The 26,314-nt window shown below is 41.9% G+C and overlaps 1 protein-coding gene across 1 annotated transcript in view; it reads right to left on the bottom strand.

The window, feature by feature from the left end:
- The window catches only part of LOC110521387 (protein phosphatase 1H), a 38,980-nt gene extending 13,250 nt beyond the window's left edge, over positions 1-25,730 (bottom strand). Inside the window, exons 1-6 of the mRNA XM_021598917.2 lie at positions 25,498-25,730; positions 10,443-10,614; positions 8,708-9,067; positions 2,116-2,228; positions 1,595-1,679; positions 489-607 (exon numbers count right to left, since the gene is read on the bottom strand). Coding sequence (XP_021454592.1) covers positions 489-607; positions 1,595-1,679; positions 2,116-2,228; positions 8,708-9,067; positions 10,443-10,614; positions 25,498-25,730 — 1,082 coding nt within the window. The remainder of the gene's footprint in view (positions 1-488; positions 608-1,594; positions 1,680-2,115; positions 2,229-8,707; positions 9,068-10,442; positions 10,615-25,497) is intronic.
- Positions 25,731-26,314: the final 584 nt, after the last annotated feature.

Here is a 26,314-nt window from a genome sequence, read left to right as displayed (position 1 = left end):
TGAGCTGAAATGTCCCTGTCATTCATACAGACAACACAGAATGTCTGGGTCTATCAGAGCATTCCCCGTCATTCATACAGACAACACAGAATGTCTGGGTCTATCAGAGCATTCCCTGTCAATCAGCTTTACTGAGTGCCATGGATGAGAATGAGAGTTTCAGATAGTCAAAGTGATTGCGGACAAAGGACATTATTTCAATAGTACTGTGTAGTTGCTTGTGAAATTGCAAACTGTAAAGTTCCAATGACAATTCATGCAAAGATGCCTAATTTGAATGATCTAATGATTATGGATCTCATGACTATGGTAAAATGGTGGGGTAGGATGATTTCCTAAATGCAGCATCGGTCTAACTTATTCTAATGAGAGGACCAAGGCCCTCATTACTTCAGTTCCAGTAATCAAACAAACCACTGGTGGAAAGAAAGACAGACACAGAGAGACAGTTGGGTAGAGACAGACTAGACAGATAAATAGATACCCACCAGCCAGACATAGTGAAGTCCCGGTAAAGCATCCTCTTCCCCACCTCCTTCCTCTGTACACGTCTCGGGAACTCCAGATGTGTAAACTCGCCTCCTAACAGGTGCGGCTGCATGTAGGCCTTTACAGAGAGAAGAGAGAGAGGGAGAAAGAGAGAGGAGATTGCCTTCCTATCCACTGGGCATTTCAATCACACAGTCTATTAAACCAACCAAGACACCAGGCAGGAGAGTTCAGCCTAGTTACTGTCTGTACAGGGAGTCATATGTTGTGATAACTGACAGCTGTGCTTAATAAGAACAGAGCAGACCTGGGTTCAAATATTATTTGAAATCTTTCAAATACTTTGATCGTTTTCTCTGCCTGGAATGTTAGATGGCTGGGGATTGCACTTTTGCGACTAGTCTATTGGTTCCATTGCTCCAGTCAAGCACAGCTAAAGTTCGCTATGATTCAGGGGGTTGTAGTCGAGTTCCTCCACTTACCGGGAACTGTGGGAGCTATTACGCAGACCTGAGCAAAAAATATTAGCATTTTGTAGTTTCTTTCCAAATATCAACAATACAATATTCAAAGTTCTCAAAAATGTAGTCGAATATAGAGAATCAACTGAAGGCAATTATTTCCCTTGATATTCAAATAAAGGTCTCAGAAAAACAATTAACATTTAAAAGTATCCTGAATACCTCTCAGAAAAACAAATAATAATATTTAAAGGTATTTGAATATATGCAAGTTATTTGAAACCCCAAAAAATGATGGCTGCTAAATATTTGATGAAGAAAAAACTACAATAGTTTGTTTGGTCTAAAATACTGTATATGATCATTAGGGTTGAGGTCAATAACTGGATCTACACAACAAATGACCTGGGACATGGACTTATGATGTCCCTTTCAGGCATTTAGCTAGATCTAGGAAACCGTTTGTGAGGAGCATTGACTCAAACAATAGAGCAGAACATTTTTGCAGTTTAAAATAATGACAAAACTACATTTACATAATGAGTGAGACATAAGGTTACTTACACTTGACATCAAGTTCTTATACATATGTAGTGACTTTGTGGTCATGTTTTGTGATACAGTAGTTTAATTCTTCCTCTTACCAGGAACTGCAGGCGTTGCCTCTCTGACTCTGGTGTGAACTCTGTAGACATGGGGATGACCTCTCCACCCTGGATAATGATCGCTCTGAAGGGCAAAGCAACAAAACAACATGTGTTTATTTCTGTTAGTGTGTGTGTAAATACAATGGCTCTCCCACACCACATGTCCCTGCAAGAATGACCTTAATACTAGTAGACAGCATGTTTTCTCTGTTAGCCAAATTGCAAGTTAAAGGCTTTTTAAAATAACCACACATTTGTGAATCATTATATTAATCAAGTGTGCACCACTATGTGCAATGTGGTTTAGATGAGAAGCTCCTGTATAGTTTGAATTGGTATCCTTATTTTGTTTGTCTATATACTATTACAGTATGCTAATAGCTGAACTCAAACCTGAAGCCGGAATGTGGCTTTGGCCACACCACATCCAAGGCTAGTGTAAACAGAAAAGTTGAGAGAGATGGATCTCACCAGACATATTTTACTCATCGAAATCCACCCGTGTGCGTGTGTCTCACCTGCTGTCCCCGGCATTTCCAACATAGAGCTTTCCCAATAAAAAGAGTGCACACAGAGCAGTACAGCCTCCTGAGATGTTAAACACAGCCTTGTCTCTCTCAATCTGGGCATCCTGAAAACACAACCAAACAACCAAACACATAAGTATACACACAGCAAAAAAGCTTGGTCTCTAAACATATATTTTCCAATTACAAAGTAGCACGAAAGAAGGACCTGATGTGGATTAAAGTCCTTGCTACAGTAACATACCATATATAACGTTTGCATTTATAATAGTTCCCGATTAGCTGATACCAAGGCAGTAGCAACTCTTCCTGGGGTCCAATCACAGTAAGAGCATTATGTCCAGGAGCAAAAACAATAAATGAAAACCTAAAGATGAGGGGAGGTTTGAGGGAGTACTCGTTATTACACGGCTTAATTAGGTTGATTAATTTAGCACTAATTAAAACAGAGAAAATTATTTTTAAAATCCATGATGTTAATTCATTAATAAGGTGAATAATTAATCTGTCACTGAATTCATCAAAAAAGCTAACATTAAAAAAATGTAACCAACCTACCTATAGCTCCACCAAAATGATGTACTATTTCACACGTTAACCCTTTCTACTCTATACAAGTGAGAGTCGTGGAGAAGTTAAAATGGTTTGAAGCACAAACCAGAGTATGTAGCCTTGTCCGAGCAAGAACAGCTGATAGGGCAGCAGCCAATCTCCTGTTTCTGTAGCGTGAAGCAGCTTGATGTACATTGTACACCCCCCTGGATAGGATGCTCGTCTATCGCAGGGTCAACAATCCTACTGTGACACTGGCTGTATGAATACGGGTCCAGACCAGGAATTGATGAGTGAAAATGTGTGTCCTGCGTTACAGCAATGTCATGATCTCTAGAGATATGTTAAGAGTGAAGAAATAGTGCACGCTAATACATGTACTCTGTCCCTAGCATGTAGTCCGCTGTGGAAAACACACACGGTTACTTTTACAAGACTGTGTGCGTGTGTGGTTTGTGTCAAATAAAATTGTATAGGGCCGAATACAACAGGTGTAGACTTTACAGTGAAATGCTTACTTACGAACCCATTCCCAACAATGCAGAGTTAAAAAGTAAGACATATTTGCTAAATAAAAATGAATTTTTTTTTTTTTTTACTGAGTTACAGTTCATGAGGAAATCAGCCAATTGAAATAAATGAATTAGGCCCTAATCTATGGATTTCACATGACTGGGAATACAGATATGCATCCTTTGGTCACAAATACCGTAAAGTAAATGGGATCACAATGGGCCTCGTGCACCTTCTGTGCATTCAAATTTCCAATTGATAAAATGCAACTGTGTTCGTTGTCCGTAGCTTATGCCTACCCATACCATTGCCCCAGCACCACAGGGCATTCTGTTCATAACGTTGACATCAGCAAGCTGCTCGCCCAAATGACGCCATAAACGTTTCCTCACAACTTGAGACATCTGTGGCATTGTGTTGTGACAAAACTGCACATTTCAGAGTGGCCTTTTGCCCCCAGCACAAGGTACACCTGTGTAATAATCATGCTGTTCAGCTTCTTGATATGCCACACCTGTTAAGTGGATGGATTATCTGGGCAAAGGAGAAATGCTCACTAACAGGGATGCAACATTTGTACACATCATTTGAGAGGAAGAAGCTTTTTGTGCTTATGGAACATATTTTATTTCAGGTCATGAAACATGGGACCCACACTTTACATGTTGCATTTATATTTTAGTTCAGTGTACCAGTAGTACCATTACAGAATCAATGTGCAGGGGTACGAGGTAGTTGAGGCAATACAGTATGTAGGTAGGGGTAAAAGTGACTAGGCAATCAGGATATATAATAAACAGAGTAGCAACAGCATATGTGAAGAATGTGAAAGTGTGTCTGTGTGTGTGTGTGTGTGAGAGTGTGTTTTGTGTGTTGGACTGTCAGTGTAGTATGTATGAGTAGAGTCTAGTGAGTGTGCATAGAGTCAGTGCAAGAGAGTCAGTGCAAAACAATTAAAATAATGAAATAAATAATAAAAACAGGGTCAATGTCAATAGTCCGGGTAGCCATTTGATTAACTAATCAGCAGTTTTATGGCTTGGGGATAGAAGCTGTTCAGGTGCCTTTCGGTCCCAGACTTGATGCTCCGGTACCACTTGATGAACGGCAGAAGAGAGAACAGTCTATGACTAGGGTGGTTGGAGTCTTTGAAACTTTTTAAGGCCTTCCTCTGACAACGCCTGGTATAGAGGTCCTGAATGGCAGGGAATTCGGGCCCAGTGATGTATGTCGGATGTGGCAGGGCTTGCAAACGATCACAGAGGATTATAACGGGAAGCACAGCCGAGAGCTGCCCAGTGACATGAGCCTACCAGACGAGCTAAATGGCTTCTATGCTCGCTTCGAGGCAAGCAACACTGAACCATGTATGAGAGCACCAACTGTTCCGGACGACTGTATGATAACACTCTCCATAGACGATGAGAGTAAGACCTTTAAAACAGGTTAACATTTACAAGACCGCACAGCCAGACGGATTACCAGGAAGTGTACTCAGAGCATGCGCTGACCAGCTGGCAAGTGTCTTCACTGACATTTGTGTGCATGTGTGTGTGTGTGTGTAAAACTCTCCTGTAACAAGGTCCTAGTGACACGCCAGCAACCGTTTCCCACCACTGCTGGCGGCTTGGAGGAGAAACGCATTTCTCAGGAGATGTGTGTGTGTTTGTCTGTGTGCTTGTGTGTGTGTGTGTGTTACGAAGGGGGAACGACGTGAACAAACGTGTCCTTCACCCAGGGTGAGTTTTGAATCTGTAGCGGTGCATACATATACATCCTGTCAAACGCCTGTGGCTGCAGGGAGGGAAGCCTTCAATAATAAATATTTTCCTCATAAACAACTAGCTACACCTTTCTTCCCTTATGGCATCTGGTAGGCACAATGAAAAAAACTATTTCACAATTAAGCATACAAACAGTCAATGCAAGACAACAAGTTAGGATTAGGGTTTTTACCCCATTACAGGCATAATTGACTATAGCTTTAGTGGGGTAAATGCATGTATTTCCAGAGCAGCAGAGAGGAAGACTAGGCTTCCCAAAGATCTGATCTTCCCCTGTTATTTCTGTCCTTCTGTAAACAGATTGCTGATAAGGCCGTCGTGAGCCATGTTTCTTTTTGATGTTTACTTGTCTCTGTGTGTTTATCAGGCTCTGGCAGCCTCCTCCAGACACGGCCCGTTTCCATAGGAATGTGGTGATTCATGTCAGCCTGAGAACTAGACTCCGAACCGGTGGTTGGTGGTTACCCCAGATAAGAGAGGGGTAAACTAGTCAGACAGAGTTACTGGCTAATTTGCACCACCACCCCAATAATGATGAAAGATTTACATTTATTTGAGAATTAGGTTAATTAAAATAAGAAGCGAGAAGAGATGGGGGAGCAGAGGGACAGAAAAGTGTTGCCTTGTCCCTGTGAAGAGAGAGTGACAAAGATAAAGAATGAGAGCGATAGAGAGGGAGAAAAGAAAAGAGCAGCATATTCACGTTATGAAATCAAGTATGTGAATGAGCGGAATAGTGTGGAATATCATGGTACGGGGTTTAACATCTAAAATTCTCCATAATAGACTGCTGTTGAATCAAAGCCAAAAATGTGTGTGACATCCACTCAACTGTATCGGCATGACCGTGTACTGTTATTTGATGAAATTCTGGATTTATATATAGATGTTTCATCTTAAATTCTTGTACATCACACTTTCATTATAACACAATCGTTAAGCATAAAGACAGTCAGAAATGTGTACAGGTGCATGAGGTATGGTGCATTATTATTAGTCTCGATAGATTGGGTTGACAGTGACAATAGGCTGGGAAAAATCACACTAACTCTCAATAAATGGCTGCACACTGCCATCTAGTGGTGATGTAGAGGAAACAGCTACCACCGCAGTACCCAGGTTTGTCTGAAGTTATGCATGTTAATGTCAGCAGTTATATGGAACAGGTGAGATCAGAATGCATTTTGGCACTCAGATATCAGCATTTCAGGCTTAGATGTTATCAATTAACTAGACACCAGGAGGTGAACTCTCTCTCAGATGTGTAGATAGGAAACAACAGCTGAAGTCAGCAGGGACAAAAGCAAGAATCCTCATTAAAAACGTTAGACAACGGGGCTAAAAACCCACAACCTTCGTGACCCCTCATTGGCCAATCCTGTCATGACCACCCTTTTGATACTCCGTGTGTATGACCACTGGGCTGCTGACTGAGCTGAATTTAAGTCCACACATCCACTTACAGCCCCACAACCAGATGTTGAGCAGCACAGACATTTTTGGAGGGCCTGCGGGTTGGAAGGGAAAAGTCCACCAATTGCGCTACTGTAGATTGACTGGCACCATATGCTGCTGATTTGAAGGGAACAGTCACAGATAATGGATTAAAGCGATGGGGAGATAGAGAGGGGGTAACGCCTTATCACTGGCAGCCAGCTGTTAAGACACCCACTCGTCTTAATGCTAAGGAGCTGCCAGAAGAACACACAGACACAGCTGAAGATGGAGCAAATAAAAATCAAACCTGGAGTTAAGAAACATTGTAAACTGGGTGGTTCGAGCCCTGAATGCTGATAGCCCTGGTATATCAGACCGTATACCACGGGTATGATTAAACATGTATTTGTACTGTTCTAATTACATTGGTAACAAGTTAGAAATAGCAATAAGGCACCTCGGGGGGTTGTGGTACAGTTGAAGTCAGAAGTTTACATACACTTAGGTTGGAGTCACTAAAACTCGTGTTTCAACCACTCAATCAATCCCAGAACAACAGAAAAGGACCTTGTGAAGATGCTGGAGGAAACGGGTACAAAAGTATATATATCCACAGTAAAACGAGTCCTATATCGACATAACCTGAAAGGCCACTCAGCAAGGAAGAACCCACTGCACCAAAACCGCCATAAAAAAGCCAGACTACGGTTTGCAATTGCACATGGGGACAAAGATCGTACTTTTTGGAGAAATGTCCTCTGATGAAACAAAAATAGAAATGTTTGGCCATAATGACCATTGTTATGTTTGGAGGAAAAAGGGGGAGGCTTGTAAATTGAAGAACACCATCCCAACCCTGAAGCACAGGGGTGGCAACATCATGTTGTTAGGGTGCTGTGCTGCAGGAGGGACTGGTGCACTTCACAAAATAGATGGCATCATGAGTCAGGAAAATTGTGTGGATATATTGAAACAACATCTCAAGACATCAGTCAGGAAGTTAAAACTTGGTTGCAAATGTGTCTTACAAATGGACAATGACCCCAATCATACTTCCAAAGTTGTGGCAAAATGGCTTAAGGACAACAAAGTCAAGGTATTGGAATGGCCATCAACACAAAGCCCTGGCCTCAATCCTATAGACAATTTGTGGGCAGAACTGAAAAAGCATGTGTGAGCAAGGAGGCCTACAAACCTGACTCAGTTACACCAGCTCTGTCAGGAGGAATGGGCCAAAATTCACCCAACTTATTGTCGGAAGCTTGTGGAAGGCTACCCGAAATGTTTGACCCAAGTTAAAAAATGTAAAGGCAATGCTACCAAATACTAATTGAGTGCATGTACACTTCTGACCCACTGGGAATGTGATGAAAGATATAAAAGCTGAAATAATTCTCTCTATTATTCTGACATTTCACATTCTTAAAATAAAGTGGTGATCCTAACTGACCTAAGACAGGGAATTTTTACTAGGATTGAATGTCAGGACTTCTGAAAAACTTAGTTTAAATGTATTTGGCTATGGTGTATGTAAAATTCAGACTTCAACTGTATATAGCCAATATACCACGGCTAAGGGCTGTATCTAGGAACTCTGTGTTGTGTCGTACTTAAGAACAGCCCTAAGGCATGATATATTGGCCATATAAATAACATTTTATTTGTCACATACATGCGTTTAGCAGATGTTATTGCGATTGGATGTACCACACCCCCTCGTGCCTTATTGCTTAATTAACCTACTTCAGACATATAGGCAGAGTATGTCTGTATGTACAATAACCAGACAGTTATTATTAGAAATAAAGAAGGAAGCTGCATTCATACAATGCTTACTAGTCCTATTCCCAGTGGGTTGCGATGTTGATCTCCGTATGCCAACTGCTTATATAAATCGGCAGAAAAAAATACCGTAATTGCCGAGAGGCCGCTGATCAACGTCCATCAATTGAGCAGATAATGAACAGATAATAGATAGTTAAAGTGTGCTGCGATGTCTCTTAAAGTGAATGTGCTGTATTTAATTGATGCTGCGGTGTCCCTTATGCTATAATTCATGTCTAATTAATGCATGGTTTATATATGTAGAGTCCCTTACTCCCAGAACGTCACTCAGCACAATTGAAAATGCGTTCCTTCAGACCGGAGTTCAACAGGCCACAACGTAGTCGTTCGGATAGAAATAGATGTAGAACAAATATGCCGGTCTCTGAAATATAAAACAAGGAATCACATCCACGGTTTTCATTACACTTCCATCTACAATGTTCGCCTACTGAACATAGCCCTGAACTCACCATCTCTTTAAAGGCGTTCTCAATGGCTCCCATCACCATGCTCTCGTGATGGATCTTCTTCTCCGTGAAGAACCTGGTAGGCGGGGGGTGGCTGGGGGAGCCGGGGGCCCCTGCAGCCCCCCGCAGGGAGGCGGCCCTGGTGATGCCCCGGTGGGTGGTGGGGGTGAGGTGGTAGTTGGTGGGCTCTTCCCCCTGGATGATGGGGGCCAGCTGGGCCGGGTTCCTCAGGACATCCAGGACCTCCTGGAGGTGTTCTATGATGTGGTGCTGGAGCAGCTTAGATGCCACCACCGCTGCCCCTGAGCCCGCATGGCCGTCAAACAGACCCCAGTAGTGGAAGGTCAGTCCGGGCTCCACGTCCTGGACACACACACACAGTATTTCAGAAGGAAACAGATATTCCCCAAGCACAAACATATACCGTTTTTTTTCTTTTTTCTGTGGTAGACCTGAAAACTGTAGCACACACAGTCTCTGAGATGTACACAAGCTTCCTATCAAATATACCTGTGTGGTCCGGCATGCACAGACACACACAGGAATTTAAGTAGAACAAAACAAACGCATACAAACCACATGCATACAAATACATCACTAGACTTCATGTACCTAAATCACTTTCATATCCCACTGTAGCTGCAAAACTATTGTTTGCAAGCAGTCTGCAGTGTACAACAGAGCATACCAAAAACAGTACATCATGCTTGACTCTACACTGGTATTATTTCACTGTCAGATGAAGTGACTAAATGGGGCACTTGTGTAGGTGTATATTGGTGTAGGCTTTGAGTGGGCCTGAGTAGGGCGGGTTGAGAGGGACAGGAGGCTAGACATACAGCAGAGGGGGTAGATACTACAGCTCTGGAACCAACCCTGGTCCTGGTGATCTACAGGAACACATCTACTAGTCTGTAGCTCTGGAAACAACCCTGGTCATCTACAGGAACACATCTACTAGTCTGCAGCTCTGGAAACAACCCTGGTCCTGGTCATCTACAGGAACACATCTACTAGTCTGCAGCTCTGGAAACAACCCTGGTCATCTACAGGAACACATCTACTAGTCTGCAGCTCTGGAACCAACCCTGGTCCTGGTCATCTACAGGAACACATCTACTAGTCTGCAGCTCTGGAAACAACCCTGGTCATCTACAGGAACACAGCTACTAGTCTGCAGCTCTGGAAACAACCCTGGTCATCTACAGGAACACATCTACTTGTCTGCAGTCTTTTGTTCCCATCCATCACTTACACTCCCCTTTCAGCTTACCATCATTTTGCAGATTAGTTGACATTTAATTTTTTATTTATTTTACCTTTATTTAACTAGGCAAGTCAGTTAAGAACAAATTCTTATTTTCAATGACGGCCTAGGAACAGTGGGTTAACTGCCTGTTCAAGGGCAGAACGACAGATTTGACATGGTCAAGTGTGTTAGAGCTGGGCTGGAATATCAGTCTTCACATCCTGTGTGTTAGTGCTGGAATATCACAAACCTGCACACCGCACCCTGCAGCTCGCTCTAGAACCAGGCTTAGCGACCACTGCTGTAGCTGGAAGGCAGTAGACTGTAGCCTCATTTTGCCTTGCTTACCAGGCTTATATGTCAGACTGGATAAGAGACTATGGATGATATGAGGCCGGGGAATAGAAGAGTCTACAGGTCCTGATGTGATAGAATGAGGGGGAAGGCCTCAGGGTATTAGACTACATCTGGAAAAGTGGGGCTACTCACAGTGTTCTCCCTGAGCCCCAGCCCCTCTCCATTGGGCAGAGAGGACCTCCTCCGGGTGGTAGGGGGCCTGTTGGAGGTGGAGTTGCCCCCGGCACTGGGTCTACTCCTCACCACCACCACCTCACAGCACGCCTGGTCTTCGTTCAGATGGCTCTTCCCCGCGTTGATCACCCTGTGGGAGAGAGAGGCCAATGGGAAGCAGACACACATTCATTTCTCTTGTAAAGTAAGGGCAGCAGGTAAATCTGAACCAGTGGACACTTTATGTAAACAAACAACTCATACAATGCAACAATAAATAAGCAAGAATTGGAGGGAGGAAGCTGTGCGCATTCTGGAGAGCTGAGCACCTGATTTCTAGAGAGAGACGTGCCATGTCTTCGCCATACACCTCTCCCCTTCTTGCCTCAACATTCTCAATTACACTTCAAGACACATTATCTTCAAAAATATTTCAGTGGTCACAGTGGTATCAGTGGTCACCAACCAGTCCATCACGGTCGACTGGTCGTTCTCCAAGGCATTACTAGTCGATCACCAAACATTTTTGTAAAAACCCAACAATAAAGCCTTGCATTCCTATATATTCTTTTTTTTTCTTCATTTCATGTTGTTGGTGGTAGGTGCACTTGATTCAGTAGCCCTAGTGCCGGGAAAGCAACGTGTTCCCATTTTGAATGATTTCATGTGTGAAGGTAAAACTTCACCTACCCGGCAGGCCCAGAGAGCAAATCAAGTGCAACTATAGGCCTACCGCTGGCCAATCAGATAGCTCAGATCACCATGTCTGCACAGTTTCCTCAAGCCATGGACTGTAAAAATAAGCTTTGAACGCACAGCAAAGTTGATACTGTGATATTTCAAAACCACGACTAGACTCAATGAATACAGCAAAAAGCTGCTGTTTTTATGAGTAAGTTCATGTGTAAGTTGTCATTCAGCACTGTCAACACTTTGTTACACACTTAAAAGCCATAAAATGTGCCTTTTCCCTACTACCACTCAAGCCACAACCAGCACTGCAGCTATAATGAATGAATATAGCAAACTCTTCCGATAAGCCTGCTTTGCTATTATTAACAGCTTGTGTCTCTTAATATCAAGGAATATTTCACTTTCTCTGGTCATAGGAGTAGCAAAATGAATTGGTGCATGAGGCAGAAATAATGCAGTGCGACTTGAATTTCACCATTAGTAGAGGGAGAGCGGAGAGATGGTGAGGCAGCCTCACAGCTGCTCCCTCCCCTCAAACTGACCATCAGATGCAGGTCATCAGTCCAGAAAAAAGTACAATATTATAATATATATATTATAATATATATATATATATATATATATATATATATATATATATATATATATATATCATACACAAGAGTTTAAATCTGAAGTTTACATACACTTAGGTTGGAGTGATTAAAACTCGTTTTTCAACCACTCCACAAATTTCTTGTTAACAAACTATAGTTTTGGGCAAGTCGGTTAGGACTTTGTGCATGACAAGTAATTTTTCCAACAATTTTTTACAGACATATTATTTCATTTATAATTCACTGTATCACAATTCCAGTGGGTCAGAAGTTTACATACACTAAGTAGACTGTGCCTTTTAAATAGCTTGGAAAATTCCAGAAAATAATGTCATGGCTTTAGAAGCTTCTGATAGGCTAATTGACATAATTTGAGTGAATTGGAGGTGTACATGTCGATGTATTTCAAGAACTACCTTCAAACTCAGTGTCTCTTTGCTTGACATCATGGAAAAATCAAAAGAAAATCAGCCAAGACCTCAGAAAGAAAATTGGAGACCTCCACAAGTCTGGTTCATCCTTGGGAGCAATTTCCAAATGCCTGAAGGTACCACGTTCATCTGATGGACCACACAGTCATCATACCGCTCAGGAAGGAGACAATGTCTGTCTCCTAGAGATGACCGTACTTCGGTGCAAATGTGCAAATCAATCCAAGAACAGCAGCAAAAGACCTTGTGAAGATGCTGGGGGAAAAGGTACAAACCTGAAAGAACGCTCAGCAAGGAAGAAGCCGCTGCTCCAAAACCGCCATAAAAAAGCCAGACTACGGTTTGCAACTGCACATGGGGACAAAGATCGCACTTTTTGGAGAAATGTCCTCTGGTCTGATGAAACAAAAATAGAAATGTTTGGCCATTGTTATGTTTGGAGGAAAAAGGGGGGCTTGTAAGCCAAAGAACCCTATCCCAACTGTGAAGCACAGGGGTGGCAGCATCATGTTCTGGGGGTGCTTTGCTGCAGGAGGGACTGATGCACTTCACAAAATAGATGGCATCATGAGTCAGGAAAATTATGTGGATATATTTACGCAACATCTCAAGACATCAGGAAGTTCAAGCTTGGTTGCAAATGGGTCTTCCAAATGGACAATGACCCAAAGCATACTTCCAAAGTTGTGGAAAATGGCTTGAAAACAACAAAGTCAAGGTATTGGAGTGGCCATCAACACAAAGCCCTGGCCTCAATCCTATAGAACATTTGTGGGCAGAACTGAAAAAGTGTGTGCGAGCAAGGAGGCCTACAAACGTGACTCAGTTACACCAGCTCTGTCAGGAGGAATGGGCCAAAATTCACCCAACTTATTGTGGGAAACTTGTGGAAAGCTACCTGAAATGTTTGACCCAAGTTAAAAAATGTAAAGGCAATGCTACCAAATACTAATTGAGTGCATGTAAACTTCTGACCCACTGGGAATGTGATGAAAGTAATAAAAGCTCAAATAAATCATTCTCTCTACTATTATTCTGACATTTCACATTCTTAAAATTAAAGTGGTGATCCTAACTGACCTAAGACAGGGAATCTTTACTAGGATTAAATGTTAGGAATTGTGAAAAACTGAATTTAAATGTATTTGGCTAAGGTGTATGTAAACTTCCGACTTCAACCGCATGTTCACGCAGCTGTGCCTCACAAGTAATACAACAAATGTTCTATACCAGTGTAATCATATACCTAAAATGTTTAAATATATTTTCTAAATGGTCTGAGAAGAACAATGTCTGCAAGGCAATTCAAGCATAGCCAATATGCAGTGATAATGTATTGGGCCTATAGCCTACTGCACAAACCTCATTGCTACAGGACTGTTTTTAGTTGGTGAATGTTGCACAGGCGTACGTTTAAATATGGCTTCAAAAAATATCTGAGCAGTACATCTCAGCTTGCATGTTGACTCCGAAAGTGATCTGGACTCAGAACAGGTTGGTGACCGCTGTTTAAGGTGCTTTTCACTGACAGCCACAACTCAATCTGCTAGGCCTACTGCCACGCACGCTGCCCAAATTGCGGGCTTTCCAATGCCTAAGCACTTGTGCTTTGAAATAATCCACAGCTATTTTTTATTTTTACAGAAGCTAATGATCCTCTGTGACTAAGTCATGCTCTCTGGTGAATTATTTTCAATGGCTTTATTTGGACATGAGTAATTATATCATTTTGGCAAAACATAAATTTACTTTAGGGGAAGCCAGCATCCAAACTGCGCAACCGTCAACTTTCCTTTCCAAATCACAAGTGGCTAAAACCAGAGATCTGTAGGGTATGTAATGACAAGACGCTCATGTCTCCACCCTAACAATGGGAGGCATTGTTCTAAAGGCTCGAAGGCAGGCAACAAGGTTAGGTCTACATAGTACGCCCATATAAACACATTAGGCTTATTCTGGGAAGATTTCGGTGAGAGTGAGCCCTCTTGCTTCGCCTCTTCCTCTCTGCTGAAACTCTTACAGGAGAGAACAGCACAGTGAGCGAAACAGTGCCCCTCTGTCTCAGTATGTGTAGACCATGTATCTGATGCGGTCTGGCCAGAAATAGTATGACATTCCATCCTCTATTTGTCCAGACAGCATCAGATACATGGTCTACACATATCGAGACAGAGGGGGCACTGTTTCGCTTACTCGGCTGCTTTATCTGAGATTGATGTGTCTTTCTGGTGTAGGCATGGGTGGGCTTTTCCTTTGGCATAGACATGGGTGGGCTTTTCCTTTGGCATAGACATGGGTGGGCTTTTCCTTTGGCATAGACATGGGTGGGCTTTTCCTTTGGCATAGACATGGGTGGGCTTTTCCTTTGGCATAGACATGGGTGGGCCTCCCTTCTCAGATTGAGCAAAACATAAAATACATTGTTATTAAGATGTCTTCAATAATATTGTGGATAATTTTGCTCCGTACAAAAAATGAAAGGTTGAAAGGTAGATCGAATGCCTGGTACACTCCGGCATTATCAGAAGTCTTTCATAAAAGAGATGATGCTTGGGTCAAGGCCAGGAACACAGGGTTAGGCCCGGACTCGCAAGCTTTTAAGCAACTGAGGAATCATTGTGCAAGACAAATCAGAAAGGCTACAGCTGATTATTATGTAAACATTCTTTCAGATTGTAATGGGAACCTGGCTATATTCTGGAAAACTGGCAAATCACAAAAAAGGGTTCTACTTCCACCTCTTTGCCACAACAAATTCATTCAGACACTGGCCTCATTACAGGACAAATACCATCATTGATGCTTTTAAAGAACATTACATTTCAGCAGGCTCTCTTTGAAAGAACTTCTAAGCCAATTCACAATGATATTGGGCAGGAAGGTGATAGGGGAAACCTAGTGAATGAGAAGAGAAATTATAGTCAAACCTTTTCTTTTAGGCTATTTACAGAAAATAAGTTCTGGGCGCTTTGCTACAGCAATAGACAACAAGAAATCCACAGGGGCCGACTAATTGGATCCCGGTCTGCTTAAACGTGCAGCGCCCATCGTTTGTTAATAACCCAGATGTTTTATTTAACGTTGTTATCATGAAATATTCCAAAAGTATGGAAATCAGCTCTTCTTGCCACTCCATAAGGACGGGAGAGTAGTTATCTTAATAATTACATCGCTACATTTCAAGGCTTCCTTGTCTAGCTAAGATTCTTGAATTCTTAGTAAACGCACAACTTTACTCTTTTTTAATCTGAGAAATGTATTTTCAATGTAAACCAATCAGGGCATTGCACTATTCAAGCCACCACTTTAGCTGTTAATGATCTTGTCAATGCTTCAGACACTACAATGAAATGTGCTGCTTTGCTTGTGGACCTGTCAAAAGCTTTTGATACTGTTAATCATGTTATTTTATTGAATAAGTTGTCCTCCACAGGCCTGAGCTTTGACGCCTGTTAATGGTTTCATGATTATCTTCGTGACAGAACTCAGGCTAACGGGATTGATGGGGATCAGAATTTCCCCGACGGCATCCCTAGCCGCATCCTCAGAGCATGCGCAGACCAGCTGGCTGGTGTGTTTACGGACATATTCAATCTCTACCTATCCCAGTCTGCTGTCCCCACATGTTTCAAGGTGTTCACCATTGTTCCTGTACCCATGAAAGCAAGGTAGCTGAACTAAATGACTATTTCCCCGTAGCACTCACTTGTCATCATGAAGTGCTTTGAGAGACTAGTCATGGATCTTATCACCTCTACCTTTCCTGACACCCTAGACCCACTTCAATTTGCTTACCACACCAATGGACTATGCAATCACACTGCCCTATCCCATCTGGACAAGAGGAATATCTATGTTAGAATGCTTTTCATTGACTAGCTCAGCATTCAACACCATAGTACCCTCCAAGCTCATCATTAAGCTTAAGGCCCTGGGTCTGAACCCCGTCCTGTGCAACTGGGTCCTGGACTTCCTGACAGGCCGCCCCCAGGTGGTGAAGGTAGGAAACAACACCTCCACTTCGCTGATCCTCAACACTGGGGCCCCACATGGATGCGTGCTTAGCCCCTCCTGTACTCCCTGCCCTCCTGGATACTTACTGCACCCGATGTCACAGGAAGACCAAAAAGATCATCAAGGACAACAACCACCCGAGCCACTGAATGTTCACCCCGCTATCATCCAGAAGCGAGGTCAGTACTGGTGCATCAAAGCTGGGACCGAGAGACTGAACAACAGCTTTTATCTCAAGGCCATCAGACTGTTAAATAGCCATCACTAGCACAGAGGCTGCTGCCCCATATACATAGACTTGAAATTGTCACTGGCCACTTTAATAATGGAACACTAGTAACTTTAATGTTTACATATCATCTCATATGTATATACTGTATTCCATCCTATTCTACTGTATCTTCATCTATGCCGCTCTGACATTGCTAGCACAAATATTGACATATTCTTAATTCCATTCCTTTACTTTACATTTCTTTGTGTGTATTGTTAGATATCTAACAAGTAATATTACTGCACCGTTGGAGCTGGAAACGCAAGCATTTCGCTACACCCGCAATAACATCTGCTAAACACGTGGCAAATAAAACTTGATTTGATTGGGAGAAACTCCCCAATCAAAGACTCGCTGCTGTAATCACTGCCAAAAGGTGCTTCAACAAAGTACTGAATAAAGGGTCTGAATACTTATGTAAATGTGCTATTTCAGTTCATAAATTAACAAACATTTCTACAAACCTGTTTTTGATTTCTCATTGGGTATTGTGTGTAGATTGATGGGGGGTGAAAAACAATTTAATATGTTTTAAAATAAGGCTGTAACGTAACAAAGTGTGTAAAAAGTCAAGGGGTCTGAATACTCTACGAAGGCACTGTTGACTCATCAGATGGTTCTCCAATCTAACATGTTCCTGCATATATATATATATATATATATATACACATATATATATATATATATATATATATATATATACACACACACACATACACACACACTTAGGCATTTGTATTGATATGGATTTGAAATTTAAAAAACAAATGACTGGTTAAGAAGCTAAGATTTAAATGTGTCTTTTTCTACACAAACATATTGAGCTCTCTCTAAGCAGTAGTAAACAGATTATTCAATCAACCTTTTTATCTGTTCTTATGGTGAAATTATTTATCAAAGTGCAGCTGCTACTACTTTTAAACCATTGGATGCCATCTACCATAATGCTTTTGTTACACGTAACAGTTTTGAGACTCACCACTGCATCCTGTATCAAAATGTTGACTGGACTTTGCTAAAGACCTGCAGATCACCACATTACTCCTGTTTGTTTACAAGGCCCTACTTCATAAACTTCCGTCTTAGCTAACTTTGCTGTCGAGTAGATTCACCAGAGTTGCCTGACCCGTTCACAGGATTGGTTAACTCGAGGTTCATAGGGTCTCCACTGAGCTAGGTAAAGCTGCTTTTAGTTCTAATGCACCGTATTTTTGTAAACAAAATTCAAAGTACATTTCATCTTGATGTTCTGGTAACGTTCAGGCAATTTAAAGCATTAATTGGGGACTTATTTGTGGAGGAATGTAACAGCTTTTCTAGTTGATTTGTGATGCTTTTGTCTGTACTTCCCATGACTGTTTTTGTATTGTAATGTGTGTGTATGTATGTAAACTCAGCAAAAAAAGAAACGGCCCTTTTTCAGGACCCTGTCTTTCAAAGATAATCGTAAAAACCCAAATAACTTCACAGATCTTCATTGTAAAGGGTTTAAACACTGTTTCCCATGCTTGTTCAATGAACCATAAACAATTAATGAACATGCACCTGTGGAACGGTCGTTAAGACACTAACAGCTTACAGACGGTAGGCGATTAAGGTCACAGTTATGAAAACTTAGGACACTAAAGAAGCCTTTCTACTGACTCTAAAAAACACCAAAAGAAAAGATGGCCAGGGTCCCTGCTCATCTGCGTGAACGTGCATTAGGCATGTCCGTACTGTGAGACGCCTAAGACAGCGCTGAACCCACCGTTGCTGGACCAGACAGGACAGGCAAAAAGTGCTCTTCACTGACGAGTCGCGGTTTTGTCTCACCAGGGTGATGGTCAGATTACCCTTTATCGTCGAAGGAATGAGCGTTACACCGAGGCCTGTACTCTGGAGCGGGATCAATTTGGAGGTGGAGGGTTCGTCATGGTCTGGGGCGGTGTGTCACAGCATCATCGGACTGAGCTTGTCGTCATTGCAGGCAATCTCAATCCCATTGAGCACATCTGGGACCTGTTGGATCGGAGGGTGAGGACTAGGGCTATTTCCCCCAGAAATGTCCGGAAACTTGCAGGTGCCTTGGTGGAAGAGTGGGGTAACATCTCACAGCAAGAACTGGCAAATCTGGTGCAGTCCATAAGGAGGAGATGCACTGCAGTACTTAATGCAGCTGGTGGCCACACCAGATACTGACTGTTACTTTTGATTTTGACCCCCCTCCCTTTGTTCAGGGACACATTATTCCATTTCTGTTAGTCACATGTCTGTGAAACTTGTTTAGTTTGTCTCAGTTGTTGAGTCTTGTTATGTTCATACAAATATTTACACATGTTAAGTTTGCTGAAAATAAACGCAGTTGACAGTGAGAGGACGTTTCTTTTTTTGCTGAGTTTATATATAGTGTATAATGTTATATTATACAGGGCACATTTGAAAAAGAGACCTAGGTCTCAAAATGTCTTCCCTGTCAAAATAAACAGATATTTTTTTGAAGCACACACCCTTGGGGGGCCCATATTAAGAGTCAGCATGGTGGAGGTTTTGTTGACTACCCTCATCACCTGGAGTCTGCCCGTCAGGAAGTCCAGGGTCCAGTTGCAGAGGGAGGGGTTTAGTGTACTGTATGGTTGAGGATACTTTTTTAGTTTAAATAGTGTTTCTTGTACCAGGCAGATTACACAAAATGACCTCCACCTCAGCAGAGTTTCCCATAGATCAGGGATTCCCAAACTCGGTCATGGGACCTCCCATGGGTACACATTTTGGTTTTTGCTTTAGCTCTACACAGCTGATTCAAATAATCAACTCATCATTAAGCTTTGATTATTTGAAAAAGCCATGTGCTAGGGTCAAAAATCTAAACGTGCACCACTGGGAGGCCCCAGGACCGAGATTGGCAAACCCTGCCACAGATAAAGATACTGTAATGAATGATCCCTAGGTGTTTGAGCCCAGACTGTCTGAGATGGAGCTACAAGGAGGCGGAGCTGCAGAGCTAGACTCCCGACCATCAAGTGTTACACTTTTATCTTGATAGGTATTTGATCTGAGTGGAATGGGCAGCCAGGTCAGGCCTAAGGGATGAACAGCATCTTCAGAGACAGTGATTGTGGTATTCAGTTGGTTACCTCATTCCACTTCCTCTATATGGCCTCACTTACTCGGTCTGACCTTAAATAGACCCGAATGCATTTGGACCAGTCATTGTGTACCATTGCCTGGTCCTAATAATAGGGCAGTGGCTGTGTTCCAATATCAACAGTCAACACGAGCATATCACGTCAAAACAAGCCAATGTATTGGACATTGCTAAGTGCTTGTGTGGATTTGGGAATGTAGCCAGTGATATGCTTAGCTATGAAGTCACAATTTGACTGTTACGCAGTAGAATACTGAATCAATGTGCATCAGTGTTGGGAAAGTTACCCAAAATAGTTTACCAAGCTACAGTACCAAATACTTCACACTGGAAGAAGTTAAGCAACACTAAAGCGACCCTTAAGAAAATATAAATCAAATCGTATGTAAAACAGCTGTAGACCAACAATGCAGAGAGCAAAAAAATAAAAAATAAATTGTTACTTTAAAAAAGTAAAAACTACTTTGTGAAAAATTAGATGTAAATCTGAAATGTCAGACTACAAATTCCAAGAACCAATCACTTTGGGGTCATATGTTAATAGGCCAAATTACACCTTCTGTTAAAACAAAAATAAATGTTTCAAGTGAGAATTAGGCAGGTCTGAACCCAAAAAGGAAAGGAAATGATTGCCTACCCAGATTTTATTTTTGCAGAAGACAGTGTGTAGTTCCAGTAGTTAGCTACACCGCTACATTGTAAAACACATTTTAAAAAAGCAACTGTAGTTAAATTACTAATTGAACTACATGTAGTTTACTACTCCCCAACACTGATGTACATGTGAAGGGTGTGATTGTGCAATCAGTCATAGTCTGAACAAAGCCGGTGCAGAGAAGAGCAAACCATCAGTCTCCATTGTGAAAATTGCATCTGAGGAGAAGTACAATTCTCTTATCACCAGTAATCTTACTTCACAAGCAGACCTTGATCATTCGACAGAATAGACATTTCTCGTGTAATCTAATTCCTCTCTTATACATTCTGATTACATTGTCAGGGTCTATTTAATGACAAAGGCACGACTTGATTGATCAATCGAACCCAAAGTGAGTGATTAGATCACATTTAAGTCACGCTCAAACCATAACATTATATTAGGAGAGGAGAACACTTAAAATGTTGACACTGATACAGTTCCTGTGTATAACAGTCGCCGTGATTGATGGACAATTGACCTGAAACTGCTCTCATTTTCTTGTGGACATCTGCCTTGTTATGAGATAGAAACTATGTACAGTAGAAACATTATGCAACATCATCATGTGCTACACCATCCACTATCTATGTGAGTACAGTGATATGTATGGGTACTCTGAAGTTGACCGACATCCCCTTAGACATGCATGTCCGCCGGCCTCCAGTCATCAAAGTAGCAGTGTTCATGCTACATAGAATCACATATCGACTGATGTATTGATCCTTATCCATTCAGTTCATGAGTGCTATGTAAATGCAGGACAGGAAGCAGGGAGAGAGGAAGAGAGAGAGGAGGACTCTCTGCCCTTCTGAAATGTTAGCACTAACAAGACCTGACAGCAGCCTGGGAGAGAGCGTGCGAAGCGGCCGGGTCAGGGTAGGGATGCTGCTTTAGTTTAGACTGCAATATCCATTATATTCTTTCTCCATCCATCAGTTAAATACAACAGCCTGCATCCAGCTCTTATAACACAGCCTATGACTAGGTTATCACAGTTAGAGGGTGATTCCTTGGCACAGGACACTGTTTATTCTCTCCCTAAGTGGATCAGTAGATATCACATCATCTCAATATGGCCTGGCTTCCGGCTGGGAGGAGATGGGCCAGGTCTCACCACAACAACACGGCCTGCTGGTCAACCAGCTGTTGACAAATCCACTGCAGTGTAGCAGTGCCATGCCTACACAGAGCTGGCAGAGGCATGTTGGGCATAGCCTCACATGGACTAGATTGCTTTTATTTGTAGTGGCTTGTAAAACTGGTGCTTTGCAGCATGCATGCTGAGTAGGTGCTGAATGACCATGGTTGTCCAAATGGGATCTTCCGCTGTCCCCATAGAATAACCTTTTTTGGTTCCAGGTAGAACCCTTTTGGGTTTCGTGTAGAACCCTCTGTGGAAAGGGTTCTTCATGGAACCCGAAAGAGTTCTACCTGGAACCAAAAATAGTTATTTGAAGGGTTCACCTTCGACCTTAGAGGTCGACCGATTATGATTTTTCAACGCCAATACCGATTATTGGAGGACCAAAAAGGCAGACACCGATTAATCGGCCGATATTTATTTATTTGTAATAATGACAATTACAACAATTCTGGATTAACTTATTTTAACTTAATATAATACATCAATAAAATCAATTTAGCCTCAAATAAATAATGAAACATGTTCAATTTGGTTTAAATAATGCAAAAATAAAGTGTTGGAGAAGAAAGTGCAATATGTGCCATGTAAGAAAGCTAACGTTTAAGTTCCTTGCTCAGAACATGAAAGCTGGTGGTTCCTTTTAACATGAGTCTTCAATATTCCCAGGTAAGAAGTTTTAGGTTGTAGTTATTATAGGAATTATAGGAATATTTCTCTCTATACCATTTGTATTTCATTGACCTTTGACTATTGGATGTTCTTATAGGCACTTTAGTATTGCCAGTGGAACAGTATAGCTACAGTCCCTCTCCTCGCTCCTCCTTGGGCTCAAACCAGGAACACAACGACAACAGCCTCCATCGAAGCAGCATTACCCATGCAGAGCAAGAAGAACAACCACTCCAAGTCTCAGAGCGAGTGACGTTTGAAACGCTATTAGCGCGCACCCCGCTAACTAGTTAGCCATTTCATATCAGTTACACAAGCCTAATCTCGGGAGTTGATAGGCTTGAAGTCATAAACAGCTCAATGCTTGACACACAATGAAGAGCTGCTGGCAAAACGCACAAAAGTGCTGTTTGAATGAATGCTAACGAGCCTGCTGCTGCCTACCACTGCTCAGTCAGACTGCTCTATCAAATCATAGACTTAATTAACATAATAACATAATAAAACATAGTAATACGAGTCGTAGGTTATTAATATGGTTGAATCCGGAAACTATCATCTCGAAAACAAGACGTTTATTCTTTCAGTGAAATACGGAACCGTTCCGTATGGGGTGGCATCCATAAGTCTCAACATTCCTGTTACATTGCACAACCTTCAATGTTATGTCATAATTACGTAAAATTCTGGCAAATTAGGCGGCCCAAACTGTTGCATATACACTGACTGCGTGCAATGAACGCAAGAGAAGTGACACAATTTCACCTGGTTAAAATTGCCTGCTAACTTGGATTTATTTTAGCTAAATATGCAGGTTCAAAAATATATACTTCTGTGTATTGATTTTAAGAAAGGCATTGATGTTCATGGTTAGGTACACATTGGAGCAACGATACGCACCGCATCGATTATATGCAACGCAGGACACGCTAGATAAACTAGTAATATCATCAACCATGTGTAGTAAACTAGTGATTATGATTGATTGATTGTTTTTTATAAGATAAGTTTAATGCTAGCTAGCAACTTACCTTGGCTTACTGCATTCGCGTAACAGGCAGTCTCCTTGTGGAGTGCAATGAGAGGCAGGTGGTTAGAGCGTTGGACTAGTTAACTGTAAGGTTGCAAGATTGAATCCCCCGAGCTGACACGGTGAAAATATGTCGTTCTGCCCCAGAACGAGGCAGTTAACCTACCGCTCCTAGGCCGTCATTGAAAATAAGAATGTGTTCTTAACTGACTTGCCTAGTTAAATAAAGATTTAAAAAAGGTGTAAAAAAAAACATTGTAATAATTGACCAAATTGGTGTCCAAAAATACTGATATCCGATTGTTATGAAAACTTGAAATCACCCCTAATTACTCGGCCATTCCCATTATTCGGTCGACCTCTACTGCTAATCCTTTTTTCATTCTTGTGATTGAAATGTCTCCATACCTAGTGGCTAGTTGAGATGATTGAGATGATATTGAGATGTGATCTCTAATCCTGAGGGAGTAAACGGGTATCACCCTCAACATTCCACAGTCGAGGGATGCAGACAGAGGGGTTTTGGTGTCATTTAAAACAACACAGATCCATTAAAACATGTTTGTTCTCTGAAGTTCAAACCATGACGATCTTGAACTCACCACTGCATTAGGCCTAAATACTGTATATTCTACTCTTTTGCACTGGGCGAAAATGCTATGGTCAGTTTTGTGGATTTGTGCCAGTAGTCATGTCTAGCTTGAGATGAAGAAGCATTTGCACATCTAAAATCGGGTTAATCATCGGGACATGGGAGTTGAAGCTGTAACATCCATGCAGAGGAGAGCTCCTTCCTTCACACTGTGTCCTTGTATTACAAATTGCATTTCTTTATCATAGACAGATAATATGTCAGTCTACCAGAGCTGAGAAATTACTAAGAAATGGAAAACTGTGGAGAATAGATGGACAGATTAAGCTTGAGAGAAAATAGTCTAAAATCTAATGACAGACAAGGAACAGACATTAAAACTATTTGTGTGTATATATATATCAAACAATAGTTTTGGCAAGTCGGGTAGGACATCTACTAGTAATTTTTCAAACAATTGTTTACAGACAGATTATTTCATTTATAATTCACTGTATCACAATTCCAGTGGGTCAGAAGTTTACATACACTAAGTTGACTGTGCCTAATCAGCTTGGAAAATTCTTCAAAATGATTTCATGGCTTTAGAAGCTTCTGAACTGGGAACTCGGAAAAATGCAAGGTTGAATCATTGATATTCAGGTCGTAGCTCTAGAAAGAGGAACGAATTTGACAGCATGGCCAATGTTGAATGTTTATTATTTTAAACTTGGAAAAGAGCCCCTTACTCACAGATTTCAGACCACACAGCCCCTCCACTAAATAGCATGCTAGTGTTACTTTACAATGCTACTTTCACTGATTCCTTTCAACCCACTCATTGTTGAATTTGAGATTTCCAACTTGTTGTGTAATGTTTACATCCAATGGCTAAGATTGAAAGTATGATGTTGACATGATCAGTCCAATCAAAGCGACTGTACATGTAACATGATTTGACAATTTTATCTGTGGCCAATTACTTTTTAATTTTATTTTACGTTTATTTAACTAGGCAAGTCAGTTAAGAACAAATTCTTATTTTCAATGACGGTCTAGGAACAGTGCCTGTTCAGGGTCAGAACGACAGATTTGTACCTTGTCAGCTCAGGGATTTGAACTTGCAACCTTCCTACTAGTCCAACGCTCTAACCACTAGGCTACCCTGCCACCCCGACCTTCTTGGACGGGTACTTCTAATGAAACTATGGCAGCACCCAAGCGGCTAGAATTTTCGAGCTCTACCTTTAGACTTGGCAGTGATGTAGTGTCCTAATGGGTGACAAAACACTGGGTAGGCAACTAAATTAAGCTGCTGGACGATTTTTGTCTGAATGGATGGTCGGGTCAGAACATAATTATAATAATTTGTACACTACAAATTGACCATAACAAAGCCCAAAAATAGATTGTGTTTGAAAATAACAATAATTTCAAACATTGATTACATTGCGACACGATCACGTCTCTTGGGAAAATATTGCCTAATTTAAACAAATGTTTAACTGGATTCCTGGTGATTTGACAATCTTTGATTTAAAAAAAAATGTAACTCCTAAATAAATAAATATCACTTGCGGGCGAGTTTTGGCACAAGGGCTGCCTGTTGCCAACCCATTGCACTAGTGTGGCAGGCTACGCTGACAGACGCAATTATAGCCTATTCCCATGGAACTAACCGGGGCACAATCAAATGAGGCTGATGTTTACGCTTCCTCTGGTGCAGGTAGTGCAATGTGCATGCTGTAACCTGCTGCGACTTAATAAAGATGGACGCATACTTACTCTGCATAACCAGTGGCCCACGGCAGCCTCTTCGTCTCTTTCAGAATGAGTATCGGCCGAGCAATATGATCCGCCGAGCACTCGATTTCATCCGGTGACAGTCCCAGAAACTCCGGTCTTGTGTACGGGTATTTCAGCGGTAAATCGGAGCCACCGAGAGGTTCACTGTTCGAACTGCCAGCCATCATACCGCCCATAAAATTGGCCACAGCTGATTTCACCCGGGTGAGCATGTTCTTGCTGCAGCGTGTGTCCAAGCAATGCTAATGCCGGGGTACCCTCACTCAGAATATCGCCTTGGCTTGGCGGCGCGTTTTGCGGACCGCAACGGTTCAGGTATGCGCCTCTCTCTATCAAATCATTCTGTACCGAATGAACGCGGAAATAAACTCATGGTGAGCACAGTCATGTGACAAACCGTTTGCTTGCTGGATTAGGTCGCGTACCTATCGCGCTATGACCGTGAGCAGCTGTTATTGGCAAAGCGCCAGTAGGTGAAAAATGTAGGCTAATTATCCTGGAATGCCGTGGTAGGTAGGCAACAGTAGACTGCTACAACAAGAACCGAAGGCAATGTACAGTGAAATACACTTCAAACCAAGTGTTTGCTTGCCCTGAAATGCTCCATGCTCAGACCCTCAAAATATGGCGAGTGAAGTCAGCTGACAGATAGCCTATATCCTCTTTGGAATAGCCTACATCCTCTTTGTAGTAGCCTAGTTGGTCTCATTTTCTGCACGACAAAGCATGTTCTGCTCATTCAATTTGAGACTCTCCCACATCACATGCTCTTCTCAGTCATGTCAAAGTTGTCCTT

Source organism: Oncorhynchus mykiss, chromosome 30 (genome assembly GCF_013265735.2).
Source record: "Oncorhynchus mykiss isolate Arlee chromosome 30, USDA_OmykA_1.1, whole genome shotgun sequence".
NCBI classification, from domain to species: domain Eukaryota; kingdom Metazoa; phylum Chordata; class Actinopteri; order Salmoniformes; family Salmonidae; genus Oncorhynchus; species Oncorhynchus mykiss.
The sequence above is the reverse complement of the archived record's forward strand: the minus strand, read 5'-3'. Positions and strand labels throughout refer to the sequence as shown.